General features: G+C 44.4%; 1 protein-coding gene across 1 annotated transcript in view; it reads left to right on the top strand.

Annotated features, from left to right (window-relative positions):
- LOC115092958 (E3 ubiquitin-protein ligase HERC2-like) overlaps nt 1–27287 on the top strand; it is a 2733734-nt gene that overhangs the window by 2684269 nt on the left and 22178 nt on the right. The window contains 2 exon segments of the mRNA XM_029604466.1: nt 21290–21395; nt 21725–21937. Coding sequence (XP_029460326.1) covers nt 21290–21395; nt 21725–21937 — 319 coding nt within the window.

Genomic DNA, 27287 nt, shown 5'->3' with positions numbered 1-27287 from the left:
CATTTAATTTGCCAATGCTTATGCATTATCCTATTTTCTTCTGTTGGATCCTTCTTTCAATGTTTGAATGAAGATCTTTTGGCTAAAGGATGAGCAATGAAGCACACAACTAGCATGGAGACCTGTTGCCAAGGCAAGGAATGAGTGGCGGGCCCTGCCTTAAGTAGCAGGGCCCGATGACGTCATCATCTGGGGCTGCGGGCTAGGTTCCCGCCGCGGCCCCTTTAAAGGCCGGCAATGCGCACACCTAGAGAGAGGCAGGGCACTGGATGGTGGCGTCTCCCAGCGGCACACATGGGGAGAGCCGCTGGGGAGGTCCACAGAGGAGCCAGGAATGCCCAAGAAGGCAATGGAGGTGTGGGAGCGCAGGCAGCTGCCTACAGCTGCAAGTCAGGATGGGCCAGGTCCAGGAGCTGGGTGCCGGAGGTCTGGGCTTGCCTGGATGGGCACGGTGAAATTGGAGGAGGAGTCCCTTAACCATGATTTTGCTTGCGGGCTCCCAGGAGTTCTCCTCAGGACCGTAACCTTCCCAGGAGAGTAGGTATTCCCAACAGTGGCCTCTTCTTCGAACATCTAGGACTTCACGGAGTTGATAAGTGGTATCAGCCTCAGAAGTAACCTGGGAAGGTTCAGGAATCTTGTGTGAAGGCCAAGAGAGTACCAGTGGTTTAAGCAAGGAAACAAGAACTGAACTGTGTATTCCTAAGTTCGGTGGAAGATGAAGCTGGTACATCACACGTCCAATGCATCTGGTGACTGGAAAAGGTCTGATGTATCTCGGAGCGAACTGTTGTGAAGGGAGCTTAAGCGATGCTACTAGTGCTTAGCCAAATCTTTTGGCCCGGCTGGAATTCTGCAGCCGGTCGGCGATGAGCATTAGTGGACTTTTTAGCTTGAGCAGTGGCCTAGCTCAGATGGAGGTTGGTCCGAGTCCAAAGGGCCAGGAGAGCATCTGCTATGGCTTTGGTTGCAGGTGAAGGGGTACCAAGAGAGGAATCGCTAACAATAGCTGGGGTTGTCTGCCATACACAAGCAAAGAGGGGGTGGCTCCGGTGGCTGCAGCAGTGTGGGAGTTATAGGAGAATTCAGCCCATGGAAGCAATTCCGCCCAGTTGTTCTTTTGCTCATTGGAAATAGGCTCGAAGGAAACATTTAAGGAAGCAATTCTTGTGCTTAGCTTAGCCGTTGGCTTGAGGGTGGTATGCGGTAGTTAGGCTGATTGTGATTCAAAATTTCTTACATAGGGAGTGCCAGTAGCGTGCGACGAACTGAGGACCTCTATCAGAGGCGATGTCCATGGGCAGGCCGTGCAGGCGGAACACATGTAAAAAGAAGAGGCGTGCTAACTCCAGGGCCTATGGTAAGGCAGGCAGGGGAACAAAATGATCCATTTTGGAGAATCGGTCCACAGTGACCCAGATGACCATATTCCCTTTGGAAACTGACAGGTCCACAACAAAATCCGTGGACAAGTGGGTGCTGGCAGGAGTTGGAGTAGACCCCAAGGTCTGCCTACTGGTGGCTTCTGTTGGGCGCATGTTGGACATGAGTCTATGTAGACACGGGTATCAGAGGACATGGTGGGCCACCAGTAGTGTCGTTGAAGGAGTGACAGAGTCTGGGCACGTCCCGGATGGCCGGCTAGCTTGGAGTCGTGTGCCCAGTGCAGAACGTTTTCTCGGAGCCGGTGAGGCACTACAGTCTTTCTGGCTGGAACTGTTACAGTAGCAGTCAGACAGATGCAAGCAGGGTCTATGACGTGACATGGCTCGTCTTGGGTGTCTTCAGGCTCTAAGGAGCAGGATAGGGTGTCCGCTTGGAGTTTCCTGCTGCATGGAGGGAAGACATCCGTGGCGGCTCCGTGCTGTGGAGGTGGCTAAAGGATGCACGTGGCACTGCCACGTGCATGTTATAAACTCTGGGGTCGGCACGCGCAAGGGGGTGCACACTTGTGCACCTTGCGCATGCCGAGCCCAAGGGGAGCCCCGATGGCTTTCCCCCGATGGCTTTTTCTTTCGCTTCCCCCCCCACCTTCCCCTCACTTCCCCTATCTTACCCACCCCCCAGCCCTACCTAAATCCTCCCACCTTATTTTGTTTTTTACGCCTGCTATCTTACGCGCCGGCGAGCTGCCGGCACACCATCCCCCGGCACGGCCGCTGTGCCGGAGGACTCGGGACCGCCCCCGGACCGCCCCTTTTTCAAAGCCCTCGGTCATATGCGTGCCGCCGAGCCTATGCAAAATAGGCTCGGCGCGCGCAGGGGTAGGTTTTAAAGGGTAAATGAAAATCTACCCCATAGTGTCTGATGTGGATGCACAATGGCAAGCTGATTTGGTTGACCTGACCTCCTTGTCTAGTTTTAACAGCTGCTACAAATACAATTTGACGGTAATATATGTTTTGTCAAAATACGCATGGATTATGAGCCTAAAAACAAAAACAGTTCATGAAGTGGCCAAGGCATTTGAAAATATATTTAAAGGTGACCATGTTCCCAATAATATAAAAACAGACAGGGGTAGAGAGTTTTTAAATAGCTCTGTGAAGAGTTTGTTAAAATACAGAGGCATTCATCATTTTGTGACCAACAACAATGTTAAGGCAGCGGTTGTGGAGAGATTTAACAGGACTTTAAAATCCAAAGTGTGGCAATACTTTACAGCACACAACACTTTTCGATTAGATTTGCTTCAGGCTTTTGTGAACAGTTATAACCACAGCTTTCACAGAACAATACAGGCCCACCCCATCGATGTAACAGCCTCAAACTCTCTGCAGTTCTGGAAAGTAATCTATGGCAATAACAGCAAATATAAACCTGCTAAGCCTTTTTTTAAAAAGGGGGATCATGTTAGACTTATGAGCAAACATGGACAAATGAGATATTTATAATAACCGATGTCTTAAACAGAGAGCAGAAATTAGTGTTCAAGATTATGCTGAGGAAGCCATTCAAGGTTCTTTTTATCCTGAAGAATTACTGAAAGTCACCCCTCAACAGGATAGAATATACGACATTGATAAGGTTCCAATGGTAAAAGGGAGAGGTAAGAACAAGCAGTGCTTTTTGAAATGACATGGGTGGCCTGAAAAATTTAACAGTTGGATAAAAACATCAGAGATTCAAGATGTTTGATTTGAAAAGGCCTTGTATCATAAAAAAGAAAAAAAAATGAATGAAGGGGGATTTTACATAACACTGCCTAGTAACGCCTCTGTGAGAATATTTCCACAAAACACCAGCTCTAAATTCACCACACAATTAGCTAGGTCTTTGGACCTACAGGGACCTTGGGAAGTGTGGCTGGTGTAAATACAGTACCCCGCACACATGGGATAATATTAAAGAAGACCATAAGTATGTTGTCACAATTGATGAAGGAAGCATGGAGCATCACTTTGCTGTACGAAGAGGGTATTATGCAACCATTCAAAACCTTGTGGACCAAATGAACCACGACATGAACAGTCTCCTTAAACCCATGCCACCATGAATCATTTATGACACCAATATCCGAAGAATCAAATTAAAGTCAGAGGACAACGTAGTAATTTCTGCAGAGAGTGATTTAGCGACCATTTTGGGGCTAGAAACTAAAGCGAATAAGAGGCGCTCACTATTTCCAACAGATTTCACAGTTGGTTTTAATACCCTATACATAAGAACATAAGAAATTGCCATGTTGGGTCAGACAAAGGGTCCATCAAGCCCAGCATTCTATTTCAAACAGAGGCCAAACCAGGCCACAAGAACCTGGCAATTACCCAAACACTAATGCCCCCTAGTCCTTCTATTATTTAAAAGTGTAAATAACCAATTCACATCTACTCGTTCAAGACCTCTCATGATCTTAAAGACCTCTATCATATCCCCCCTCAGCCGTCTCTTCTCCAAGCTCAACAGCCCTAAACTCTTCAGCCTTTTCTCATAGGGGAGCTGTTCCATCCCCTTTATCATTTTGGTTGCCCTTCTCTGTACCTTCTCCATCGCAACTATATCTTTTTTGAGATGCGGCGACCAGAATTCTACACATTATTCCAGGTGCGGTCTCACCATGGCGTGATATAAAGGCATTATGACATTTTCCATTTTATTAACCATTCCCTTCCTAATAATTCCTAATATTCTGTTTGCTTTTTTGACTGCTGCAGCACACTGAGCCGATGATTTTAAAGTATTATCCACTATGATGCCTAGATCTTTTTCCTGGGTGGTAGCTCCTAATATGGAACCTAACATCGTGTAACTACAGCAAGGGTTATTTTTCCCTATATGCAACACCTTGCACTTGTCCACATTAAATTTCATCTTCCATTTGGATGCCAAATCTTCTAGTCTTGCAAGGTCCTTCTGTAATGTATCACAATCTACTTGTGATTTAACTACTCTGAATAATTTTGTAGCATCCGCAAATTTGATAACTTCACTCATCGTATTCCTTTCCAGATCATTTATATATATATATTTAAAAGCACTGGTCCAGGGGAGCGGTGTGAGAAGCAGAGACGCCCCCAAACGAACCGAGCACTGTGAGGGGACTGCCCCTTTTAAAATCGCACCGGAGGAATAGCTGAGAACCCGAGAGGAGGCAGGGTAAAGTGACATCATCCAACAGTGCCTGCCTTTAAAAATCAAGCGGCAGACCCGGGAAAGCTTGGGGAGCGGTGTGAGAAGCAGAGAGAGAGACCCCCAAACGAACCGAGCACTGTGAGGGGACTCCCCCTTGTAAAATCGCACCGGAGGAACAGCTGAGAACCCGAGAGGAGGCGGGGTAAAGTGACATCATCCAACAGTGCCTGCCTTTAAAAATCAAGCGGCAGACCCGGGAAAGCTTGGGGAGCGGTGTGAGAAGCAGAGAGAGAGACCCCCAAACGAACCGAGCACTGTGAGGGGACTCCCCCTTGTAAAATCGCACCGGAGGAACAGCTGAGAACCCAAGAGGAGGCGGGGTAAAGTGACATCATCCAACAGTGCCTGCCTTTAAAAATCAAGCGGCAGACCTGGAAAAGCTTGGGGAGCGGTGTGAGAAACAGAGAGAGACGCCCCCAAACGAACCGAGCACTGTGAGGGGACTGCCCCTTGTAAAATCACACCGGAGGAACAGCTGAGAACCCAAGAGGAGGCAGGGTAAAGTGACATCATCCAACAGTGCCTGCCTTTAAAAATCAAGCGGCAGACCCGGGAAAGCTTGGGGAGCGGTGTGAGAAGCAGTGAGAGACGCCCCCAAACGAACCGAGCACTGTGAGGGGACTGCCCCTTGTAAAATCGCACTGGAGGAACAGCTGAGAACCCAAGAGGAGGCGGGGTAAAGTGACATCATCCAACAGTGCCTGCCTTTAAATATCAAGCAGCAGACGGCGCACCTAAGCCGCGCGCTCCAAAGGGGCATGCGGCTTGGTCCGGCTTAGTCCGGAGCAATCCGGACAGTTCGGCACTTGGAGGAATAGGTGCTTCGGAGTGGATATTTGGTGAACTTTGTTGTCTATTCATCCCCAAATTTCTATGGGGAGGAAAAGAAAAATCAAAAGTTTCCCAATATCACCGATGACAACGAGGGACCCTATGGACGATCACGTGGTTAAATGGATCAATTCAGCAGCTGAGGACAATAAAGGGGAGCAATTTTCAGCTTCCCTGAGTCCTGGTGAGGGACCATCTTCTCCTCCACAACCTAAGACATAGTTACCAGAAGACTTTTTACAACTAGAAGCTGATAGTCAGTCCCTTGGAAGTGGCTTTGCAGTTTCAGGAAGAATAAAGATAAGTGAACAGCTATCTATATCTGTTAAAGGTTGTGATGCTGGGGGGCTGAAGAGGCCTGAGAAATTGATGTCAAGTGTAAATAATAATGTCTTACAATTGAATGAGTCTGTCAGCTGTTGTTAATTCAAACAAAACACAGATAGAGCAACAAAAAAAGGAAGTAAATGCTTTAAAAGAAGATATGGGAAAAATTACATCTAAGATTTAATTGTTAGAAAATACCGAATCCGCTCATATTAGAGATAGCATTTCTATCCATAGAGAGTTAGAAAACCTAGAAAATATGAGATATAAGAATTTGCGTTTAATTAACTTCCCTAAGACCAGGCTGTTGTCGCCGTTTGAGATGTTTAAAAAATATTTAAAGGAAGTAATGCAATATGAAGAGAGTGAGATTCCAGCAATTTCAAAAATTTTTTATTTCCCTAAAAAAATTGATGAAGAGGAAAGCTCAGAGTCCCCTAGTATAGGGGTCTCGACCTTCCTCGAGGAGTCAATTGATATTATCCATGTGAGGGCAACTTTATTTGTGTCTTTCTTAATGGAAGCTGACAAAGATAAATTGTTTAGGGTTTTCCTAAAACAAAGATTTGAACTTCTGTGATCAGAGAATCTTAATTTTTCCTGATGTCTCCCGAGCCACTCAGGCTAAGAGGAGACATTTCCTATCCTTGAAAGTTAAGTTGCTTACAATAGGAGCAAGTTTCTTTTTAAAGTATCCCTGTTTATGTTTAGTGAACTATCAAGGTAACAAATACAGTTTCTCTGACCCCTTACAGCTGGAGACTTTTTTGGTGGATAAGAATGCAGTAGGAGGTAGTAATAATGACCAATAGAAAAGTATTTACTCTCTCTCATTCTCTATTTGTTTTATTTAATTTGATTATAGTAAAGCTCCCTCGATTATGGGTTATGTAATGAAGATGTAAAATAGTATGGTGTATTATTTGAAATGTAATAACATCGGAATTACTTCCTGATATTTTTGTTTAAATAATTTTAAATGAAAATTCAATAAAGATTAAAAAAAAAAAAAAGCACCGGTCCAAGTACAGTTCCCTGAGGTACTCCACTGTTTACCCTTTTCCACTGAGAAAATTGACCATTTAATCCTACTCTCTGTTTCCTGTCTTTTAACCAGTTTGTAATCCTATCCCATGACTTTTTAGTTTTCTTAGAAGCCTCTCATGAGGGACTTTGTCAAACGCCTTCTGAAAATCCAAATACACTACATCTACCGGTTCACCTTTATCCACATGTTTATTAACCCCTTCAAAAAAATGAAGCAGATTTGTTAGGCAAGACTTCCCTTGGGTAAATCCATGGTTACTATGTTCCATTAAACCATGTCTTTCTATATGTTCTACAATTTTGATCTTGAGAATAGTTTCCACTATTTTTCCAGCACTGAAGTCAGGCTCATTGGTCTATAGTTACCCGGATCGCCCCTGGAGCCTTTTTTAAATATTGGGGTTGCATTGGCCACCCTCCAGTCTTCAGGTACAATGGATGATTTTAATGATAGGTTACAAATTTTAACTAATAGATCAGAAATTTCATTTTTGAGTTCCTTCAGAACCCTAGGATGCATACCATCCGGTCCAGGTGATTTGCTTCTCTTTAGTTTGTCAATCTGGCCTACTACATCTTCCAGGTTCACAGTGATTTTGTTCAGTTCGTCTGACTCATCACCCCTGAAAACCATCTCTGGAACTGGTATCTCCCCAACATCCTCATTAGTAAACACAGAAGCAAAGAATTCATTTAGTCTTTCTGCAATGTAGAGCACCAGCTGGTGGGAGATCATTTTGTGCAGCTACTTTGTTGTGTTCCCACTAAAGCGGGTAAGGACAGGTTTATCACCTTCACTTATGAACAAGCAGCACATTGACACTATAACATTTGAAATAAAGACAGAACAGAACCAACACATCTTATTTTGCTATGGGAAAGTGATCCTTAAACTACACCTATGACCCCGGAAAGCTGTTTTTTAAAATGGTTGTGGTTAAAGACTATGGGGATCCTGATGCATACAGAAATTATTATGCAGCACAGGCCGGTTAAGGTCTTTTGGGGTATTATGGGGCTCCAGTCATGTACGGGGTGGGGATAGGTGGTGTGTTTGATAGTTTCTTTAGAAAAGCAATAACTCTTTTGAGAAGGGGTTTTGAGATTGTTAAACCTCATATGAAAAGTGCAGAAAAAAACACCACCAAAGATGTTATGGGCCGTGTCACAACAGCTGTTCTGAATAAAATGAACAATAACGCAGAGCGGGAGGGGTCAGGATTAGTGGTTATTAGAAGAGCTGTTTAAAAGAAAGAGAACCAACATTTTAAAACAAAGAAGCCCAAACGTGTCAAGTCTCAAAAGACTAACCACAAAGCTAAGAAGAGAAACCTCTCCACCAAGAAGCAAGATATATTCTAAAACACTATGGGCCAGATTTTAAAAGCTCTACATGCGTAAATCATGTTATGTACGCCGGGCCTATTTTATAAAGGCCCGGCGATGCAAGTAAAGCCCTGGGACACGTCTAAGTCCCGGGGCTTTAAAAAAGGCAGGGGCAGGGCGGAGCCAGAGGCCTCCGGCACAGTAGCCATTTGCCGCTGTGTCGGAGAATCGCGGGCCAGCAGGCCGCTGGTACGTGCAACTTGTGCCTGCCCAGAGGCAGGCGCAAAAGGTAAGATAGAGGTCGGGGGGGGGGGGGGGGGGGTGGTAGAATAGGGCTAAGGGATGGGAAGGTTAGATTAGGGGGAAGGGAATGGGGGAAGGCCACGGGCATCGGAGCGCGCAAGATGCACTAGTGTGTCCCCCCTTGCACGTGCCGACCCCCGTTTTAATAACATACCCGCGCGTATGTTTTAAAATTTATGCCTTTGGCTTTTGTACATCAGGGATCTGAAGAATGCTTGAAGTCAGAATTGGATCTGTTTCAACTGGCCCCCACACAAACCAGCATAGAAAAAGTATGTGGAGTTTCCGCCATTATCTGCCTTGTCAGAAACAGCCCCTTTAGATTTTTATGTACCCGGACATGGCAAGGATTACCTGGCTTTGAAAAACACGTTGCTGTACCTGACCTGTCAAATTGTGAAAGAAGATGGGGCCGATCTTGATGTAGGGGCCAAAGTAGCTCTCGTGAACTATCCAAAAGCCTCTATTTCCTAGCATGTAGCACACCCCGCCCTTGCCCCACCCCTGTCCCACCCTTTCACAAAGCCCAAGGACATATGCGTGGCCCGGGGCTTTGCGCGCGTCGCCGGGCCTATACAAAATGGACTTGGCGCGCGCAGGAGCGGTTAAGCGTGTAAATCCTTTTAAAATCCACCCCTGGGTGTTAAATATCCACCCCCATGACCTTACTGGAGAACACTGGTTAGCAATTTATGTGACTGAAAATGGCATTTGAGAATTTTTTGATTCCTATGGGCAACAGCCTGATAGCTTATTGTTCCTTTAACAGTATTATGAACTTTTTCATTAAACATTGTGAGGATGTTTTATACAGCAGCAGACAATTGCAACACCCATCATCTACAACCTGCAGTTACCATTGTGTGTTTTTCCTACATCAGCACTATAAAGGGCTGTCTTTTGAAAATATTTTAAAATTGTATTCTGAAGAACCACTGCAAAATGACAAAATGGTTTTACAATTTGTAAAAAAAACAATAGAGAATGTATTGTATGTCTAGATATTTTCGCTGTCTGTTTCATGACCCCCAGATGTGTGTACCATACCAAGAATGTTGTACTAATCCTAAATAAAAGCACCCCTCTCTCTTGAGAGTTTTTTGAAAAATGAACCAAATGTCCATAGTCTATTTTTTAAAGTATTTTTTAACCATTTTTTAACACACATTCAACCATTTGTGTGTGTCAAGTACTTTACGCCTTTTATGGGGAAGGGGTCTTTGCGGACATTTCAGCAGTTGTCGCAGAAGGATTTTCCTTGAGTTATACCAACAGATCCCTGTTGACTGGATTACCCGTGACCATGGAGGGCATGTTTAGTTCTGCCAGGGTTTGCATGAACTCTCCCCAGCCTTTGAATATCCTCCGCAGTGAAAGAGCACAGGTCGATGTAGCTCCACGAACCAGGTCTAATAGGTTAGAGCCACCTACAGGCTTTCTCTTGTATACAAAAGTACCATTACTCTCCCAGGATGCAATGTCCGTATTCTTTGACAGTTTATTGAGCAGTGCTTCTGCATTTTTCTATAGCGCATGCTGATGCTATTTAACACTTCCTGCAGGATGGGGTCTGGAGGGCTATTGTGCTCTAGAAATGTAGAGGTTATTGTATCTTTCCTGCAGGGGCAGTGTTATGAATCCTCCTGTAGCTGTGCTACGGGAGGCTTCTCACCTCTTTCCTGGAGGCCGCTGCGAAGCCGAGGTCTTGCCTACAAACTATCCAGGATTTGCTCCAGGGCCTGGGGGGCCTTTGATGTCCTTGGGGCCTGCCTGAGGCTTGCTTAGGTCTGCGTGGACTTCCTGGTTTGGGCCACACCCTTCTCCCTAGGGGCCGGCCCGCAACACTTCTCCTCAGTTATAGGGCCAGCTAGGTGCGGCCCATCCAAACTCCTTCCAGGGAGTTGCCTGTCTCCAGCCCTATAAAAAGATTTCAACTTCCAGTCAGCTTTGCCTTCGCAATGAGCCAGTCGTCTGAGGAGCTTCTTCCTTTTGGACTTCATGTTCCTGCTCTTGCTTGGTGTTCCAGTATTCCAAGGGATCCCTCTTCGTTTTGTCTCTGCTGTTCCTGATCCCGGTCTCTGATGTTCTGATGTTCCTGTCGTCTTCCGTCTCTGCCCTCCTGATGTTCCAGAAGGCCTGACGTCCCTGTTGGCTAGAGGCCCTTATGTACCTGATCTTACTAATGTCTGTTCCTGTAATGTTCCAGCTCTCCTAGTCCTCCAGGTGGCCACCCCGAGGGTAAATCCATTCTGCCGGTTCCCGTTTCCGGTCACTGGAGCTCCTGCCAGCTAGATTCCTTTCCCGAGCCTGCCCCGCTCCCGCGTGGTCCGTGACCAGCCTTCCTAGGTTGTGTAGGGCGCGTGGAGGACAGGGTGGTCCATGACCAGCCCATTGGGTCCGCCCTGAGTTGTGGGCTCTGTAGGGCGCCCTGAGGAACAGTGCCCACTTGTCTTCGTCTAAATCTTCCAACTCCTTTTCGTCTCGTCTGGATTTCCCAAGGTCCGTAAGAGTTATCCTTGCCTCGGACGTTCCTGATGCACTGAGCCTCCATCTACTCTAGTTCCAGATGCCTTCCTTGGGAGAGCTTCTACCCGCTCGCCCTTCCGGAGGTCTTCGTTCCTGTTGTTGATGCCTTGTGTTCTTCTCCTGAGTCCTGAAGCCTTCGTCTCAGCCTTCAAGCTTCAGCCCTTGTCCGCCCTCATCTCTTGTCTGGCCTGTAGCCTGTGCTGCTCCCTGCAGCAGGTCTGAAAAGGCTGGGAGTAGTCGGTTGCGTGGTTGGTCTCATTCAGGCATGCAGGTCGGCAGGGGCCTGGCAACCTCCAACCCTAGACGAGGTCCGTCTTACCGCAAGGGGCTCCCAGCCAGCGGAGCGTAACAGGTAGATACAGATTTATTCTTTCTTTTTCCATTTCTCCATGTCTGTTAAGCACCAGATAGCGCTGTAGCACTTCTGAATAACATTTGGCTTTCTCATATACAGACATACCAGAACTTTGAAGTATACCTTTTATTTCTTTGAGTCTTTGAGCCGCTGTGGTTCTAATATTTTCCTCAAGAACTGAAGGACTTCTCAAATGATCAAGTTGTTGATTAGGCACTGAAAAAATGGTCGCACCAAAGCATGCGGGTAGGGCCCCCCCTTAACCTGGCGCTTGCCGGAGAGGGAGGCCCCCCCCTTTTTCCCTGACTTACCATGGCGCCGCCGCGGCGTTTCTGGAGCCCTCTCCTGGTAGGGGAGGTGATGACATGTGCGACGCAGTGACACCGGCGCATTATCACGTGGTAACATCAGCCTCGCGGGTATCGTGAGGCTGGGGTCACCTAGAAAACGGCGGCGAGCACTGGGCCTGGTCTCTTTTCGCGGCCAGCGCTCGCATTTGCGGTAGGGAGCTGAGAGCGAGGGGATTGCGGCCAAGGCCAGAATTTAGTGATCTGGGCAGCACAAAGCTTGAATGGAGCAGAAGAAGGCGGCAACAGATTGGGCAGGCAGGCCACAAGCCTAAAAAGAGGACCCGAAGAACAGGAAAAGAATTTTAAAGGCACAGGCAGCCCATTTTTGTGCCGAGAAGGGCTGCAGGGTAGTAGCCACGTGTTGGAGCCCTCATGGAAGCTGCGGAAGGTGGGCAAAGAGAGGACAGACACTGAACTAAACGGACAAAGCCTGAACTGAGAGGTCGGAGAGGATCCAAGGGACCTTGGCAGCATCCCTCCCTGCAACTTTGAACTGTGAGTAAAAAAAAAAAAAATTCCCGTTGTGCAGTTTGTAGCAAGCATGGCAGGGGGAGGAGCAGCAAGAGCACAGGGAAGAGCAAGGCAGCAGAGGATGGCAAAAACCTGAGAAACGCAGAGGGAACCATCCCCAAGCCAGGGGGAGGGAGGAGGAAGAGCCGGAAGGAGACATAGACCTCAGGTCAGGAGCCAAAAGGGAGAAGGATCGGCCGTAAGGGGACAGAAGGAGCAGAAAGGAAGGAACAGGAGCAGGCAGCAGCCGACATCAACCCCAAAGGAGGAGCAAGGCAACGATCAATGGACAGCAGGAATTTATTTAGAGTTTTTTATTTAGAGTTTTTATATACCGGCAATCATGAAAACATATCTTGCTGGTTTACATCGAACAGGAGTGCATTATAAACAAAAACTAGAACTGTGGTGTCCGAAAGTACAGTTACATTTAACAAGGGTAGCCGAACTTGGAGAAGGAAGAAGAGAGGAGAGAAAAGAGATGGTTAAACAATATACAATTTAAATATAGTATACAGAATAAATGTTATATACAAGAGGAGTGGTGTTTTAGGAGTCATTGGAATGTGTCATTGGGTTGTGTCCAGAAATGCTTGTTTGAATAACCAAGTCTTAAGTTTTTTCCTAAAAGTTGGGAGGCAGGGCTCCTGTCTGAGGTCTGTAGGAATGGAATTCCACAAAAGAGGGCCAGCTGTGGAGGTGGCGCGATCTCTTATGGTGATGTGTCTGGTCGTTTTCGCTGGGGGAACTTGGAGGGAGCCTCTATAAGCATCTCTAGTAGGTCTGGTAGAATTATGTGTTTGGAGAGGGAATTGAAGATCGAGAGTGGTAAGTTGATGTATAGTTTTGTAGGTGATGGTTATGGCTTTGTACATGATGCGGAAGTAGACTGGTAACCAGTGAAGCTCTTTCAGGACGGGGGATATGTGGTCTCTTTTCCTTGCGCCTGTCAAGATTCGGGCTGCTGAATTTTGAACCATCTGTAGGGGTTTGGAGTATGATGATGGTAGACCTAGCAATAGGGAATTGCAATAGTCTAGTTTCGAAAAAATGACTGCTTGGATGATCGTTCTGAAGTCTTGAGCGTGGAAAAGAGGTCTTATCCTTTTCAGGACCTGAAGTTTATAGAAGCAGTCTTTGGTTGTTTTGTTGATGTGTGCCTTGAAGTTTAGCCGGTTGTCTATTATTACTCCTAGGTCTCTAGCTTGTGTGGTAGGCAGATTGGTAGGAAGAGAACTGTTGGAGGTGTTGTTCTCAGGAGAGATGAGTAGGATTTCAGTCTTAGAGGAATTTAAGATGAGGTGTAGGCTGTTGAGTAGTTGTTTGATTTTTTTGTGGCATGATTCCCAGTAGTCAAGAGTATTAGAGTATGTGTCTTTGATAGGGATGATGATTTGAATATCATCTGCGTATAGGAAAAACTTTAGATTGAGGTCGGTGAGAAGTTGGCAGAGAGGAAGAAGGTAAATATTGAATAGAGTCACAAATGCAGTCTGAGGTGGGACGAGGCGGCCCACCACAGTGGAGTTGGCCCATGTGACCCATGATGGGTCCAGGGGCCATGCCAGGTACGGGAGTGCCAGGCTCAGTCGCGGATTTGACTGTGCAAGGAGGGCAGGAGGGAAACCAGTACGGTGCCCTGCCATGGCAAGCAGCAATGTCGCAGCCTTACCAGCAACATATGTACCCCCCATGGTTGCAGGTACCACCGCCGTGGTATACCGCAACGCCCGGAGGAACGGCTACACCAAGTGACAGAGACACTGGCATAGAGAGACCAAAAGAGCCAGTGCAGAGTGATGAGATGCAAACCAGTTAGGGCTGACAACCCAGAAGATGGGTCGCTGAGAAGGGGAGCGACAGCGCCAAAGCGGCACAGGAGATGGAAACCAGAGAAGGTGAAGCAAGCACCAAGGAGGCCAGCGAAGCGGGAACACCCGGAGGCCGGGCTAGAGGCATTAGCTGGAACAAGCGGAGGCGAGCGGAGAACATACAGAGAAACAAAAGGCAAGGTTACTAGAGGAAGAAGAAAGGCAGCGGATCCACCACTGGCTCGTCAGAGGAGGACTCTGATGGGAGCGAAGCATCCAGAGGGACCTCGGTGATGCCGGAGCAGGTAGCAGTGAGCACGACAGCGGCGACGGCGCTGCCTACTTTAGCTAATTTATGGGAGAGCGTCCCGAGGGCATTGCGAAGCAAAATAAGGAGAAGAGAGTATATAGATATATTCTCAATATTGGAAGGCAGGACAGGTGCAACAGAGAAAAAGAAAAAGGGAAAAAAAGAGGAGCAAAAAGGTGGAGAAGTAAAGGTGCCAAAAAATATCATTAATTGGACCAGAGCATATTTAAGAATGATTAGTGTCATAGGAAAGGAGGACCCGTCCCAGTACACACCCATGCTTAGCTACGCAGATGCGATACTGGAGGCATACAAAGAATATCAAAGCTGGTGCTGGCTAAACTATGACGAAAAGTTTAGAGATGGAAGAGAACAGAAACATGTCATGGGGGACACAGGATGTGGGTTTATGGTTGCGGCAGATGACCAGGCCATGGAAATAGACATGACACACAGAACAGGGAAGGCAGGCAATGGGCAGTTGGCACCAGGGGAGTAGTCAATGGGGGGGAAAGTGGAAACAATATTTAACAAGGCAGGATGCACCTTTCAAGAATGTAAATTCAAACATATCTGTTCTGTGTGTGCCGCACCGCACTCGGCAAGTAAATGTACAAAGAAAGGCCTGGGGCCAGCGGGGAGTTTCGGTGGAAGAGGAAAGCAATAACGCCTTTGGCAAGGCACCTTCACCGGTGCAATTGGCAACTATCACCAAATGACTGGCAGAATACCCTAGACGAGCAGACGCTGCCAGGCTTAGGGAGGGTTTCCAATACGGTTTCAGCATACCTTCTCAGGGGAAAATTAAGAGCGCAAGCTAGGAAATTCCTTTCCGGAGTTAGGCATGTGGATATAGTGTGACAAAAGGTCAATAAAGAAATTGAAATGGGTAGAATGGCGGGTCCATTTGTGGATCCGCAGTTCCAGGATATGATGTTGTCACCATTGGCGGTAGTGCCAAAGAAAGAACAATGGGAGTTTAGATTAATACAGAATTGTCATATCCACCAGGCGAGTCTGTAAATGATCATTTATTTTATTTATTTATTTGTTTTTTATATACCGATATTCAACTAGAGTACTGTAACTTATAACAAAAAGTTAGAAATGTTACATTGTAATAATCATAACAGTGAGAAGACTAAATGTGGAAAAAAAAAAGAGATTTTCTTACCTTACATTCAAGCTTTTCCAGCAAATAATCTGCTTCAGCTTCTAATGTGGCTTGGTGCAGCTCTATATCTGCAGAGTCCATAGCATTTTCATTAACAAATCAAAAAGCTTTTGTCCCAACAGAAGTTCATCAAATTCTGGCTCTGTCATTTCATATGTGCATCTCTTCCTGCAAGAGTATGATTTCTGCACTGGCCTATCAACTTCTGTTTTAGCATCTTTCAGAAGGCCTCTTCGCTTATGGCACCTCTTTAGTTTTGGCTGCTGCTCGCTTTCCATTATACACATCCATTCATACACATCCATTATTTTATTTTCAGGATCACAAAGCTAAAACTTCTCATGAACAGCTACTGCCCTTCTGTCTGAAGATTATGTTCTCACGTGACCCCTATCATGTGCTTACTTCTACATCCGGTCGTGCAAGTTGGGCATGCCCATGCAGATTACATTGCATGCAACTCATCATCTTTTGTTTCTTTTAAAATGTACCCTAGTAGGTTTCTGTAGCAAATAAGCATCTTGATCTATAAGCCAATCAGCCACTTGTTTTTTGGTCACTGTCTGATTACATGTTTTAGCAGCCTGAAAAAGAGGATTTATACCAGCAAAACTACCTATGGCGCCTGGTTCTTAATAACTCTTTTGTATGGCTGTAAACACAGACGCTTGCTTTTTAAAAGAAAACTAAATCCTTGTTTTATTCACTTTTGAAGTCCCACAACTTCCAACTCCCTGCTGTTAATTATCATCTACTCAGATTTCACTCTGCCAGGATAAGGGCACACAAAGCGGGGAGTAGCTGGCTTGTTACGGCGGTTACTACCCCAAACCAAATGTGTCTGATACTTCACTTTCGATGCATATCCAGCATGGCTCTCTGCTTCAACGGCATGGGAGAAGACTGATACATCACGCATTTCCAGCATAGCTCCCTGCTTCAACAGCAGGGGAGAAGAAAAACAACCAATAAGGACTGTATAACATAGTCTGGGTAAAACAAATAAGCATGGGTGTAGCTTGCTTATTGCGGCGGTTACTACCCCTACTACCCCTAACTAATCAAGCTAGATATTTCAATGGTGGGGGTGGAAGGTAAATAGAACCAAGAGCTAAGAGAAACAGATAAGTATGAGAGAAAAAATGTGTGAAGCTTGCTGGGCAGACTGGATGGGCCGTTTGGTCTTCTTCTGCCGTCATTTCTATGTTTCTATGTTTCTATAAGGGCGGTTGGGGCATGCGTATCAACAGGGGAGGAGGAAAGGGTGGGGGGAGATTCTCCCTTTCTCTATGTATAGAATAAGACACAGCTTCCTGCCACTTCACAGCTAGTAACTTTTAAAACAGAGGGCCTAGAAAAACATGCTTCTGGCTCTGTCATTAAAAAGCGACAGGGACATTTCTGCTGATGTTCTAGGGGACACATTTTTGGGGGGGTAGGTTGGGTTTTGTATTGTACTTCTGGTGAGATTATTAAAAACAGTCAGAATCCATTAATTCTGTCATTGTTGTACTTCCAGTGAGATCATTAAAAACAGCTAGAGTCCATTAATTCTGTCATGATTAAAAAGCGACAGGGCCCTTTATGATGACGTTCTAGGGGGTGTGTTTTTGAGGGGTTGGACTTCCAGAGATGCCATACCTGTGACATCATAGGTGGTTTGGCTTGGGGCAGGGGATGGGAGGGGCCACCAATGACATCATAGGGAGTGGGTTTGGGGGGGGTGGGAGGGGCCACTCCATCCACTTCTATTGGGGAAGATCATGGGTGGGGTGATGGGCGGAGCTAGGTGCGGGATTGGGTGGGGCCAGGGGTGGGAGGGGTGGGGCTGTACCCCGTTCATGCTGATGGGGGTGGGGCATGGTTGCGGCATAGACCGGAAGTGAACGCTGATTGGCTGACACTTTTGATTGACAGTGTGCCCAAAGTCTACTCACCTGCTCCAACTACCATTATGCTCTGAGAAACTTAGTTTTATGTGACCAATTCAAAATCCTAGCCATCACGGGTTGAGGTCTCTCACAGGCCCCACACGGTGCACTCTCTCGCACCATGAGTTGTCTCCTAGCTCCAAGGTGTTAACCGAAGCGTTATCTCCTTCATCACCCACTATGGTAGTGGGTGATGAAGGAGATAACGTGCTCATTCCCTTGCACAGCTGAGCCCTAAAGGAGAGTGCTCATACCCTTGCACAGCTGAGCCCTAAAGGAGAGTGATTCACTCCTGTGGCAATAGTAAGCAGATGCGTTTATCTTACATGATTAAAAGGCAAAGAGAAACAGCCCATAGTTCAGATTTGTGATGTGCTCTAGCTCTTACCCCTGATGTCCACATAGGTCTGCGCCACAAACAGAAGACTCTGAAACTTTCTTATAGTCTTTCCCAAATCTGTGCCTTTACATAATGTGATCCTGGAGTCCTTTCAGCAGCTCCTTGCTTGACTTGTTTTAACCTTTGCTTCAGATTCACTTCATTCATCCAGGAGTTTTTGAATCAGCTCACCTATTGTAATAGGACATAGCTTGGTTCTATTTAACTTATTATGGGCCTTGTAAAGGCAATTTTTTTTTTAAATTTATATCTTTATTATTTTTCACAACGATAACATTACATATAAGGATTACATACCTTATCATAGGCATAACATACATTTCTCATTTATAAGAAATTACCTAATCAAACTTAAACCTTAATTTTTATGCTATACTTATATTTTTACTATGCAATCAGAGAGATCATATTCAAGATAACAGAGCATATATTCACCACCTAATTACTTAAAAGGAAAAAGGAAAGTGGTGGGATTAATAATAGTAATTCCTGAGTTTCCACAAATATTAGGTCAAAACTTCTTTAGAAATCAAAAAGGTTTCTAATTGCTCTGGCTCCATAAATACATACCGTAGATTATCAATTGTTAATATACATTTACACGGAAATTTTATTAATATTTGTGCTCCTAATGCACGGGCTCTAGAACATAGATTCAAAAACTTTTTTCTACGTATTTGTGTCGACCTAACAATGTCTGGATAAATCCATATCCTTTCTCCCAAATACAATTTATTCCTGTTCTTAAGAAAAACTTTTAATACATTATCTCGCTCCTCTGATACAGAAAATGTTACTAATAATATACCCCTTTTCTCTATTTGCTCTTCTTGAGAAGTCTCAAGGAACCCTGATAGATCATCCAAAGGGGATGATGTCGCTAAATTTGATTTTGATGTTTCTCCAATCACTACCTTATCTCCTCTTTTAACCACTTCAGGAAGAAAATAAGCTTTAATTATGAAAGGTAAGTTGGATGAGGAGAAAGATAATACTTCCCGTAAATACTTATTAAATTGTTCTTTAGGAGATACAAGCTTACATTTAGGGAAATTTATCAATCTCAGATTGTTATATCTGTGATTGTTTTCCAGACTTTCAATCCTTTTATCTATTCTAGAGTCCCCTTGAATTAGGCCTACCTGAATCTCTTTCATCTGTGCTACCTGAGAATCTAATTCCCTTATCTTAATCGTATTGGTTAATACAACAGGATTTACAATTGTAGATTGGTCTTGAACTCCTTGAATTGATTGAGTCAAGGAAATTATTGTTTTCTCAAATACTGACATAGCATTCCACAATATATCTAAAGTTACAATATCAGACTTTTTTGACAATGTAATCTCCGGTATAACCAATGGAGCTCTCTGAGACAAAACTTCTGGTTCACCCATATCTGTTTTTCTTTTCCCATCCGTGGACAGCTGCAGAGAACTGCCTGATCCACTCAATATCCCGATGTTAATTTCTTTCAGGGCAGATAGAACTTTATCACCCTGAAATTGTCCATGGTTTATAACTGACGGAATTCCCTCGACCGCTTTTCCCTTCTGAGACACCTTTGGTCCGATGGGTTCAGCCATTCCGGCTGTTATTCCATGGGAAGGAGGGGAGGGAGTCTCAGGAGCCCCAGGGCTCAAAGATATTTCATCAAGGGGTTCTGGTTTTTGCTCCTGAGCCAGTAACCCAGCCGACGCTCCTGGGGAGTTTCCCACCGCGGGGTAGAACTCTTTAATTTTTGTCTGACCTGGGGAAGGCTGTCGGGGGGTCGAGGTTCCATCCCTCACCTTCCCCTTCCTCTTAGTGTGTGGCATAAAGTTCAAAAGTAGTAAAGTATTTCAGGCAAAAATTGAGATCTGCTTACCCTACTTCCTTTAGTCGAGATGTTCTCTCTGTGGAGGCTGATTTGCGGGAGATATTGCGGGAGATAAGTAAAATCGAGATCAAAATATGGAGAATTCAAGCCAAAGCTGTGCGCCCCTTCGGCGCGCGCGGCTTAGGCAGCGCGCCGGCGTCAGCTGCGCGCCGCAGTAGTCTTGTTTTTATTGGCAGCGTCTCGTTGCAGGGCGGAAGTGACGTCACGCCCCCTCCTGCACAACGGGTCAGCGAGTCAGCTGTTAGAAGACTCTTTCGGCAGATGGAAAAGCTCTCCTCGGTCAGAAACAAAGTCTCTTGCCTCCTCCTTCACAGGACAACCCCGTTTCTCACCCGCAGCAGGCCTGTTTTTATTGGCAGCGTCTCGTTGCAGGGCGGAAGTGACGTCACGCCCCCTCCTGCACAACGGGTCAGCGAGTCAGCTGTTAGAAGACTCTTTTGGCAGATGGAAAAGCTCTCCTCAGTCAGAAACAAAGTCTCTTGCCTCCTCCTTCACAGGACAACCCCGTTTCTCACCCGCAGCAGGCCTGTTTTTATTGGCAGCGTCTCGTTGCAGGGCGGAAGTGACGTCACGCCCCCTCCTGCACAACGGGTCAGCGAGTCAGCTGTTAGAAGACTCTTTCGGCAGATGGAAAAGCTCTCCTCGGTCAGAAACAAAGTCTCTTGCCTCCTCCTTCACAGGACAACCCCGTTTCTCACCCGCAGCAGGCCTGTTTTTATTGGCAGCGTCTCGTTGCAGGGCGGAAGTGACGTCACGCCCCCTCCTGCACAACGGGTCAGTGAGTCAGCTGTTAGAAGACTCTTTCGGCAGATGGAAAAGCTCTCCTCAGTCAGAAACAAAGTCTCTTGCCTCCTCCTTCACAGGACAACCCCGTTTCTCACCCGCAGCAGGCCTGTTTTTATTGGCAGCGTCTCGTTGCAGGGTGGAAGTGATGTCACGCCCCCTCCTGCACAACGGGTCAGCGAGTCAGCTGTTAGAAGACTCTTTCGGCAGATGGAAAAGCTCTCCTCGGTCAGAAACAAAGTCTCTTGCCTCCTCCTTCACAGGACAACCCCGTTTCTCACCCGCAGCAGGCCTGTTTTTATTGGCAGCGTCTCGTTGCAGGGCGGAAGTGACGTCACGCCCCCTCCTGCACAACGGGTCAGCGAGTCAGCTGTTAGAAGACTCTTTCGGCAGATGGAAAAGCTCTCCTCGGTCAGAAACAAAGTCCCTTGCCTCCTCCTTCACAGGACAACCCCCCTTGTAAAGGCAATTTTTTTGAACTGGAGCTAATATGAGTTTGCTATGAAAACAGTCAAGACCTTTTAGTGTTTTATTCTTAATACTTTTGGAATATGTCTATAATTGTTCTTTTATGATTGAAGTATAGAATATGTTGTATAGATTAGTGAAACAAATTCCTAATTTAATGCATTTTGATTTGTGTTTTTTAGACAGCAGAATGTGAAAATCGCACAAGAGTGTGACGACTTTTACAAGGCACTTTATATAAACTAAGAAACTGTAGTTTGACACTAGAATGTACAAGTTGCCAAAAATAATTAACTAAGAAAACTGATTGTCTTTTTGTTCTGCAGATTACATGAATTTGATGAACAAGTTGCTGCAGTCCGTGAAGGAATGGCACGAGTTGTCCCTGTACCCCTTCTCTCACTTTTTACAGGTTTTGAACTGGAAACGATGGTAATTATTAAGTTCCACCTGGTTAGTTTAACTACCGTAATTCATCATTTTTGATAAATAGCTGGTTTTTAGCCATTAGGTTTAGTCACAGCTATGTATAAATACGGGGACAGCCATAAGTTAAATCAATCATATTTCATTAAAAATACATTTCTGTAAAATATAAGGTATGTTAATGCATTAATGAAAATTGCATCATATATATCCTCCTTTCTTTCTTCATTCATTTTCTGCTATCTCTGTTTTATCTATTAGATATATTTAGACAACAAGAAAGTAGAATAGAAAATTTAACTGGGAGGTCACATTGGTGTTTTATGTTTTTTCAGGTTTGTGGTAGCCCAGATATCCCACTTCATCTACTGAAATCAGTAGCAACCTACAAGGGCATTGAACCCACTGTTTCCTTGATTCAATGGTTTTGGGAAGTGATGGAATCATTTTCCAATACGGAACGCTCTCTCTTCCTGCGGTTTGTCTGGGGCAGAACAAGACTTCCCAGAACAATAGCTGACTTCAGAGGCCGGGACTTTGTGATTCAGGTAATAACAAAGGTGAACTACTACTTAACAAAGAGAAGGAGATCATTCTACAAAATCTGCAATAAATATAACAAAGCAGTGAGGAAACCAATATCTGTTGTTTTTGAGATCCTAATTTATGGTAATATATTGGCCCTTGTAATGTCAGAATAAATATTTTGTTTTATTTTTTACTGTTTTATTTGAAAAAAAAGAAAAACTTTACAACTTTCAAAAAGTAAGCAATAAGAGTCTTCATCATATTATACAAGATAATCATGAGACAACACACCTTTTATTCAAAGAGAGACAAAAAGGATTCAACAAATATTATGTCACCCTGTAACAAACAAAAATCAATAATGTTGTCTGCCATTAATGTATCTTTCTCACCTGAGTAATATATTTCGTTTCATGCATATACTGCCCTGTTCCAAAATTGGACTCAGAGTGGTTTACAGCATAATAAAGCCATACAGTGATCATCAGAAGTGATTTTTCCCTCATCCAGGCCCCTCAGCATGCAAAGTGTAATAGCCAGATTATAAAAAGTATTAGATACAGAAAATGCACTGAGATTATTAGAAACTACTCCATTTGAAATATTTTTGAGCAGTCAGTAAATGATCACTGACGATAGGTATGTGGTTTCACATTGCATCTATTTAGGCAAATTCAACCATTTTTTTCTCTATGCTCTACTAGTCTGACCTGTTCAAGGCCAAAAAATCTGCAATCAGTACAATAGTGCTGATTAAACTCAGTGTAAGCAGCACAGTGACAATGATGTTCAAGGACTTCTCAGTGGACCATAGTTCAGGGCACCTTCCATATCACCTACTTTCCCTGTACGTACCAGGATCAGTCCAGACTGTGGGTTGTTCCTCCCCTTCCAGCAGATAGAGTCAGAGCAAAAACTGAGAGGGCGCTCTCTCATAAACTGGTGCGCCCTCTGTAAACCTTCAGTATTTCTCTGACTCCAGCAGATGGCAGTTGCACCTTCGGTTCCCCAGTACATTGAAAGGATAGTTTACAGAATTTCTTTATTCTTTGTTTTTTCTCTAATTCTTTCCTTAAGAACATAAGAAAATGCCATACTGGGTCAGACCAAGGGTCCATCAAGCCCAGCATCCTGTTTCCAACAGTGGCCAATCCAGGCCATAAGAACCTGGCAAGTACCCCAAAACTAAGTCTATTCCATGTTACCATTGCTAATGGCAGTGGCTATTCTCTAAGTGAACTTAATAGCAGGTAATGGACTTCTCCTCCAAGAACTTATCCAATCCTTTTTTAAACACAGCTATACTAACTGCACTAACCACATCCTCTGGCAACAAATTCCAGAGTTTAATTGTGCGTTGAGTAAAAAAGAACTTTCTCCGATTAGTTTTAAATGTGCCCCATGCTAACTTCATGGAGTGCCCCCTAGTCTTTCTACTATCCGAAAGAGTAAATAACCGATTCACATCTACCCGTTCTAGACCTCTCTTGATTTTAAACACCTCTATCATATTCCCCCTCAGTCGTCTCTTCTCCAAGCTGAAAAGTCCTAACCTCTTTAGTCTTTCCTCATAGGGGAGCTGTTCCATTCTCCTTATCATTTTGGTAGCTCTTCTCTGAACCTTCTCCATCGCAATTATATCTTTTTTGAGATGCGGCGACCAGAATTGTACACAGTATTCAAGGTGCGGTCTCACCATGGAGCGATACAGAGGCATTATGACATTTTCCGTTTTATTCACCATTCCCTTTCTAATAATTCCCAACATTCTGTTTGCTTTTTTGACTGCCGCAGCACACTGTACCGACGATTTCAATGTGTTATCCACTATGACACCTAGATCTCTTTCTTGGGTTGTAGCACCTAATATGGAACCCAACATTGTGTAATTATAGCATGGGTTATTTTTCCCTATATGCATCACCTTGCACTTATCCACATTAAATTTCATCTGCCATTTGGATGCCCAATTTTCCAGTCTCACAAGGTCTTCCTGCAATTTATCACAATCTGCTTGTGATTTAACTACTCTGAACAATTTTGTGTCATCTGCAAATTTGATTATCTCACTTGTCGTATTTCTTTCCAGATCATTTATAAATATATTGAAAAGTAAGGGTCCCAATGCAGATCCCTGAGGCACTCCACTGTCCACTCCCTTCCACTGAGAAAATTGCCCATTTAATCCTACTCTTTGTTTCCTGTCTTTTAGCCAGTTTGCAATCCACGAAAGGACATCGCCACCTATCCCATGACTTTTTACTTTTCCTAGAAGCCTCTCATGAGGAACTATGTCAAACACCTTCTGAAAATCCAAGTATACTATATCTACCTGTTCACCTTTATCCACATGTTTATTAACTCCTTCAAAAAAGTGAAGCAGATTTGTGAGGCAAGACTTGCCCTGGGTAAAGCCATGCTGACTTTGTTCCATTAAACCATGTCTTTTTATATATTCTGTGATTTTGATGTTTAGAACACTTTCCACTATTTTTCCTGGCACTGAAGTCAGGCTAACCGGTCTGTAGTTTCCCAGATCGCCCCTGGAGCCCTTTTTAAATATTGGGGTTACATTTGCTATCCTCCAGTCTTCAGGTACAATGGATGATTTTAATGATAAGTTACAAATTTTTACTAATAGGTCTGAAATTTCATTTTTTAGTTCCTTCAGAACTCTGGGGTGTATACCATCCGGTCCGGGTGATTTACTACTCTTCAGTTTGTCAATCAGGCCTACCACATCTTCTAGGTTCACCGTGATTTGATTCAGTCCATCTGAATCATTGCCCATGGAAACCTTCTCCATTACGGGTACCTCCCCAACATCTTCTTCAGTAAACACCGAAGCAAAGAAATCATTTAATCTTTCAGCGATGGCCTTATCTTCTCTAAGTGCCCCTTTAACTCCTCGATCATCTAACGGGCCAACTGACTCCCTCACAGGCTTTCTGCTTCGGATATATTTTAAAAAGTTTTTACTGTGAGTTTTTGCCTCTACAGCCAACTTCTTTTCAAATTCTCTCTTAGCCTGTCTTATCAATGTCTTACATTTAACTTGCCAATGTTTATGCTTTATCCTATTTTCTTCTGTTGGATCCTTCTTCCAATTTTTGAATGAAGATCTTTTGGCTAAAATAGCTTCTTTCACCTCCCCTTTTAACCATGCCGGTAATCGTTTTGCCTTCTTTCCACCTTTCTTAATGTGTGAAATACATCTGGACTGTGCTTCTAGAATGATATTTTTTAACAATGACCACGCCTCTTGGACATTTTTTACTTTTGTAGCTGCTCCTTTCAGTTTTTTTCTAACAATTTTTCTCATTTTATCAAAGTTTCCCTTTTGAAAGTTTAGCACGAGAGCCTTGGATTTGCACACTGTTCCTTTTCCAGTCATTAAATCAAATTTGATCATATTATGATAACTATTGCCAAGCGGACCCACCACCGTTACCTCTCTCACCAAGTCCTGTGCTCCACTGAGAATTAGATCTAAAAATGTTCCCTCTCTCGTCAGTTCCTGAACCAATTGCTCCATAAAGCTATCATTTATTCCATCCAGGAACGTTATCTCTCTAGCGTGACCCAATGATACATTTACCCGGTCTATATTGGGGTAATTGAAGTCTCCCATTATTACTGCACTACCAATTTGGTTAGCTTCCCTAATTTCTCTTAGCATTTCACTGTCCATCTCACCATCTTGACCAGGTGGATCATAACATGTTATTAGGCTTAGTAGTAAACAAAATCATGTTTAGGATTAATAAATGAGTTCTTTCTTAATTTAGAAAAGCATAGTGTTGATGATTTTCATTTAATCATGAGGTTGCATTGGAAGGCGGAGATGTTTATTTGATTCTTTGGGTGGTTTGGTATGCTTTGTTGAACAACCAAGTTTTTAACTTTTTTTTAAATAATTCTAAATAATAATAATAATTTTAAATAATTCTAAGATTACCTGCTAAGTTATAAAGCCGCAGATTCGGTACGCTGAGCCCGCCCTAACCCCACCGAGCCTGCAGTGAGCGAAGGGGTATACGCGCCTTTTTACCCTGCCATAGAAATCTACACAAAGCGGTCTCCATCATCCCCGATCCGAGGCCCTAAGAGTAATTGGCAAATTTTGGAATAGGAAAAGCCGTTGAGGGAGAATGATCATCTTGAATAAATTAAGCCGGCCCAGCAGAGAAAGAGGAAGTGAGCGCCAAGTGTCGAGCCGCTCCATCGCTTTTTTCAATAGAGGGGTTACATTACTGGTTACAATAAATGGAGTTGAGCAGGGATAAAAATCCCCAAATACCGAATCTGGGAAGTGGCCCAGGACATCGGAAAAGGAGTCCCCCAGGTGTTCTTTAAGGAAGGGGGAAACGGCAAAGCCTCTGACTTAACATGATTTAACTTAAACCCTGCAAAGGAACCAAATTCTTGAAAAAGTTCCAATAGGGCAAGGAGCGAGCGCATGGGGTTTGTCAAGAAAACCAAAATGTTGTCAGCAAACGCTGCATATTTGAACGTTTCTATCTGAAAGCATATAGTGCGTGTGTTTTGAATGGTTAACAATAATGGCTCAAGCTGTAAAACAAATAACAAAGGGGACAAGGGACAACCCTGTCTCGTACCCCTAGTGATGGAAAAAGATTCTGATTGAGAATTATTGGTCACTATAGTAGCCAGAGGTGCATGATATAACAACTGAACCACCTGATTAAAAAAAGCCAGTAATCCCCACTAAGTGAAGGATTTGGAACAAATAACTGCACTCTACTTGGTCAAACGCTTTTTCTGCATCGAAGCTGACCACCAAATGGGGTATGCTCTCATGTTGGCACAGGGTCATGGTTGTTAAAACCGTATAAATATTAGGGCATATCGATGACTAACAAACCACACTTGACCAGATCCAAGCAACCCAGGACGTATATTGGCCAATCGATCCGCCATAATCTTTGCCAAATGTTTTTGGTCGACATTTAACAATGAAATTGGATGGTACGATTCTGGTTTCAGGGGGTCCTTCCCTGGCTTAGGAATCAATATAATATGAGCTTTGTTCATGTGTTGAGGATAGGAGCCTAGCTTAATCAACGCATTAAAGGTGTTAGTAAAAGGGCCAACTAGAGAGTCCAGCATTTAAAATTCGGCCATATAGCCGTCTGGTCCTGGAGCTTTGTACTTCTTAGCAGTTTTGATGACCAACCGGACCTCCTCCGCGGAAACAGGACTGTTCAGCCAAAAATGTTGTTCCACCGTTAATCATGGTATAGTCACTCGACTACAAAACTGCTCGCGGATCGTTGAATTAGTTCGCTCTGCCGAGTAGAGGGAAGAATAGAAGTCGTGAAAGGTGCGTAAAATTGAGGGGGTATCACG

This window comes from Rhinatrema bivittatum, chromosome 5 (genome assembly GCF_901001135.1).
Source record: "Rhinatrema bivittatum chromosome 5, aRhiBiv1.1, whole genome shotgun sequence".
Classification (NCBI taxonomy): Eukaryota; Metazoa; Chordata; class Amphibia; order Gymnophiona; family Rhinatrematidae; genus Rhinatrema; species Rhinatrema bivittatum.
Note: the sequence above shows the minus strand (reverse complement) of the source record. Positions and strands in the feature narration are given on the sequence as shown.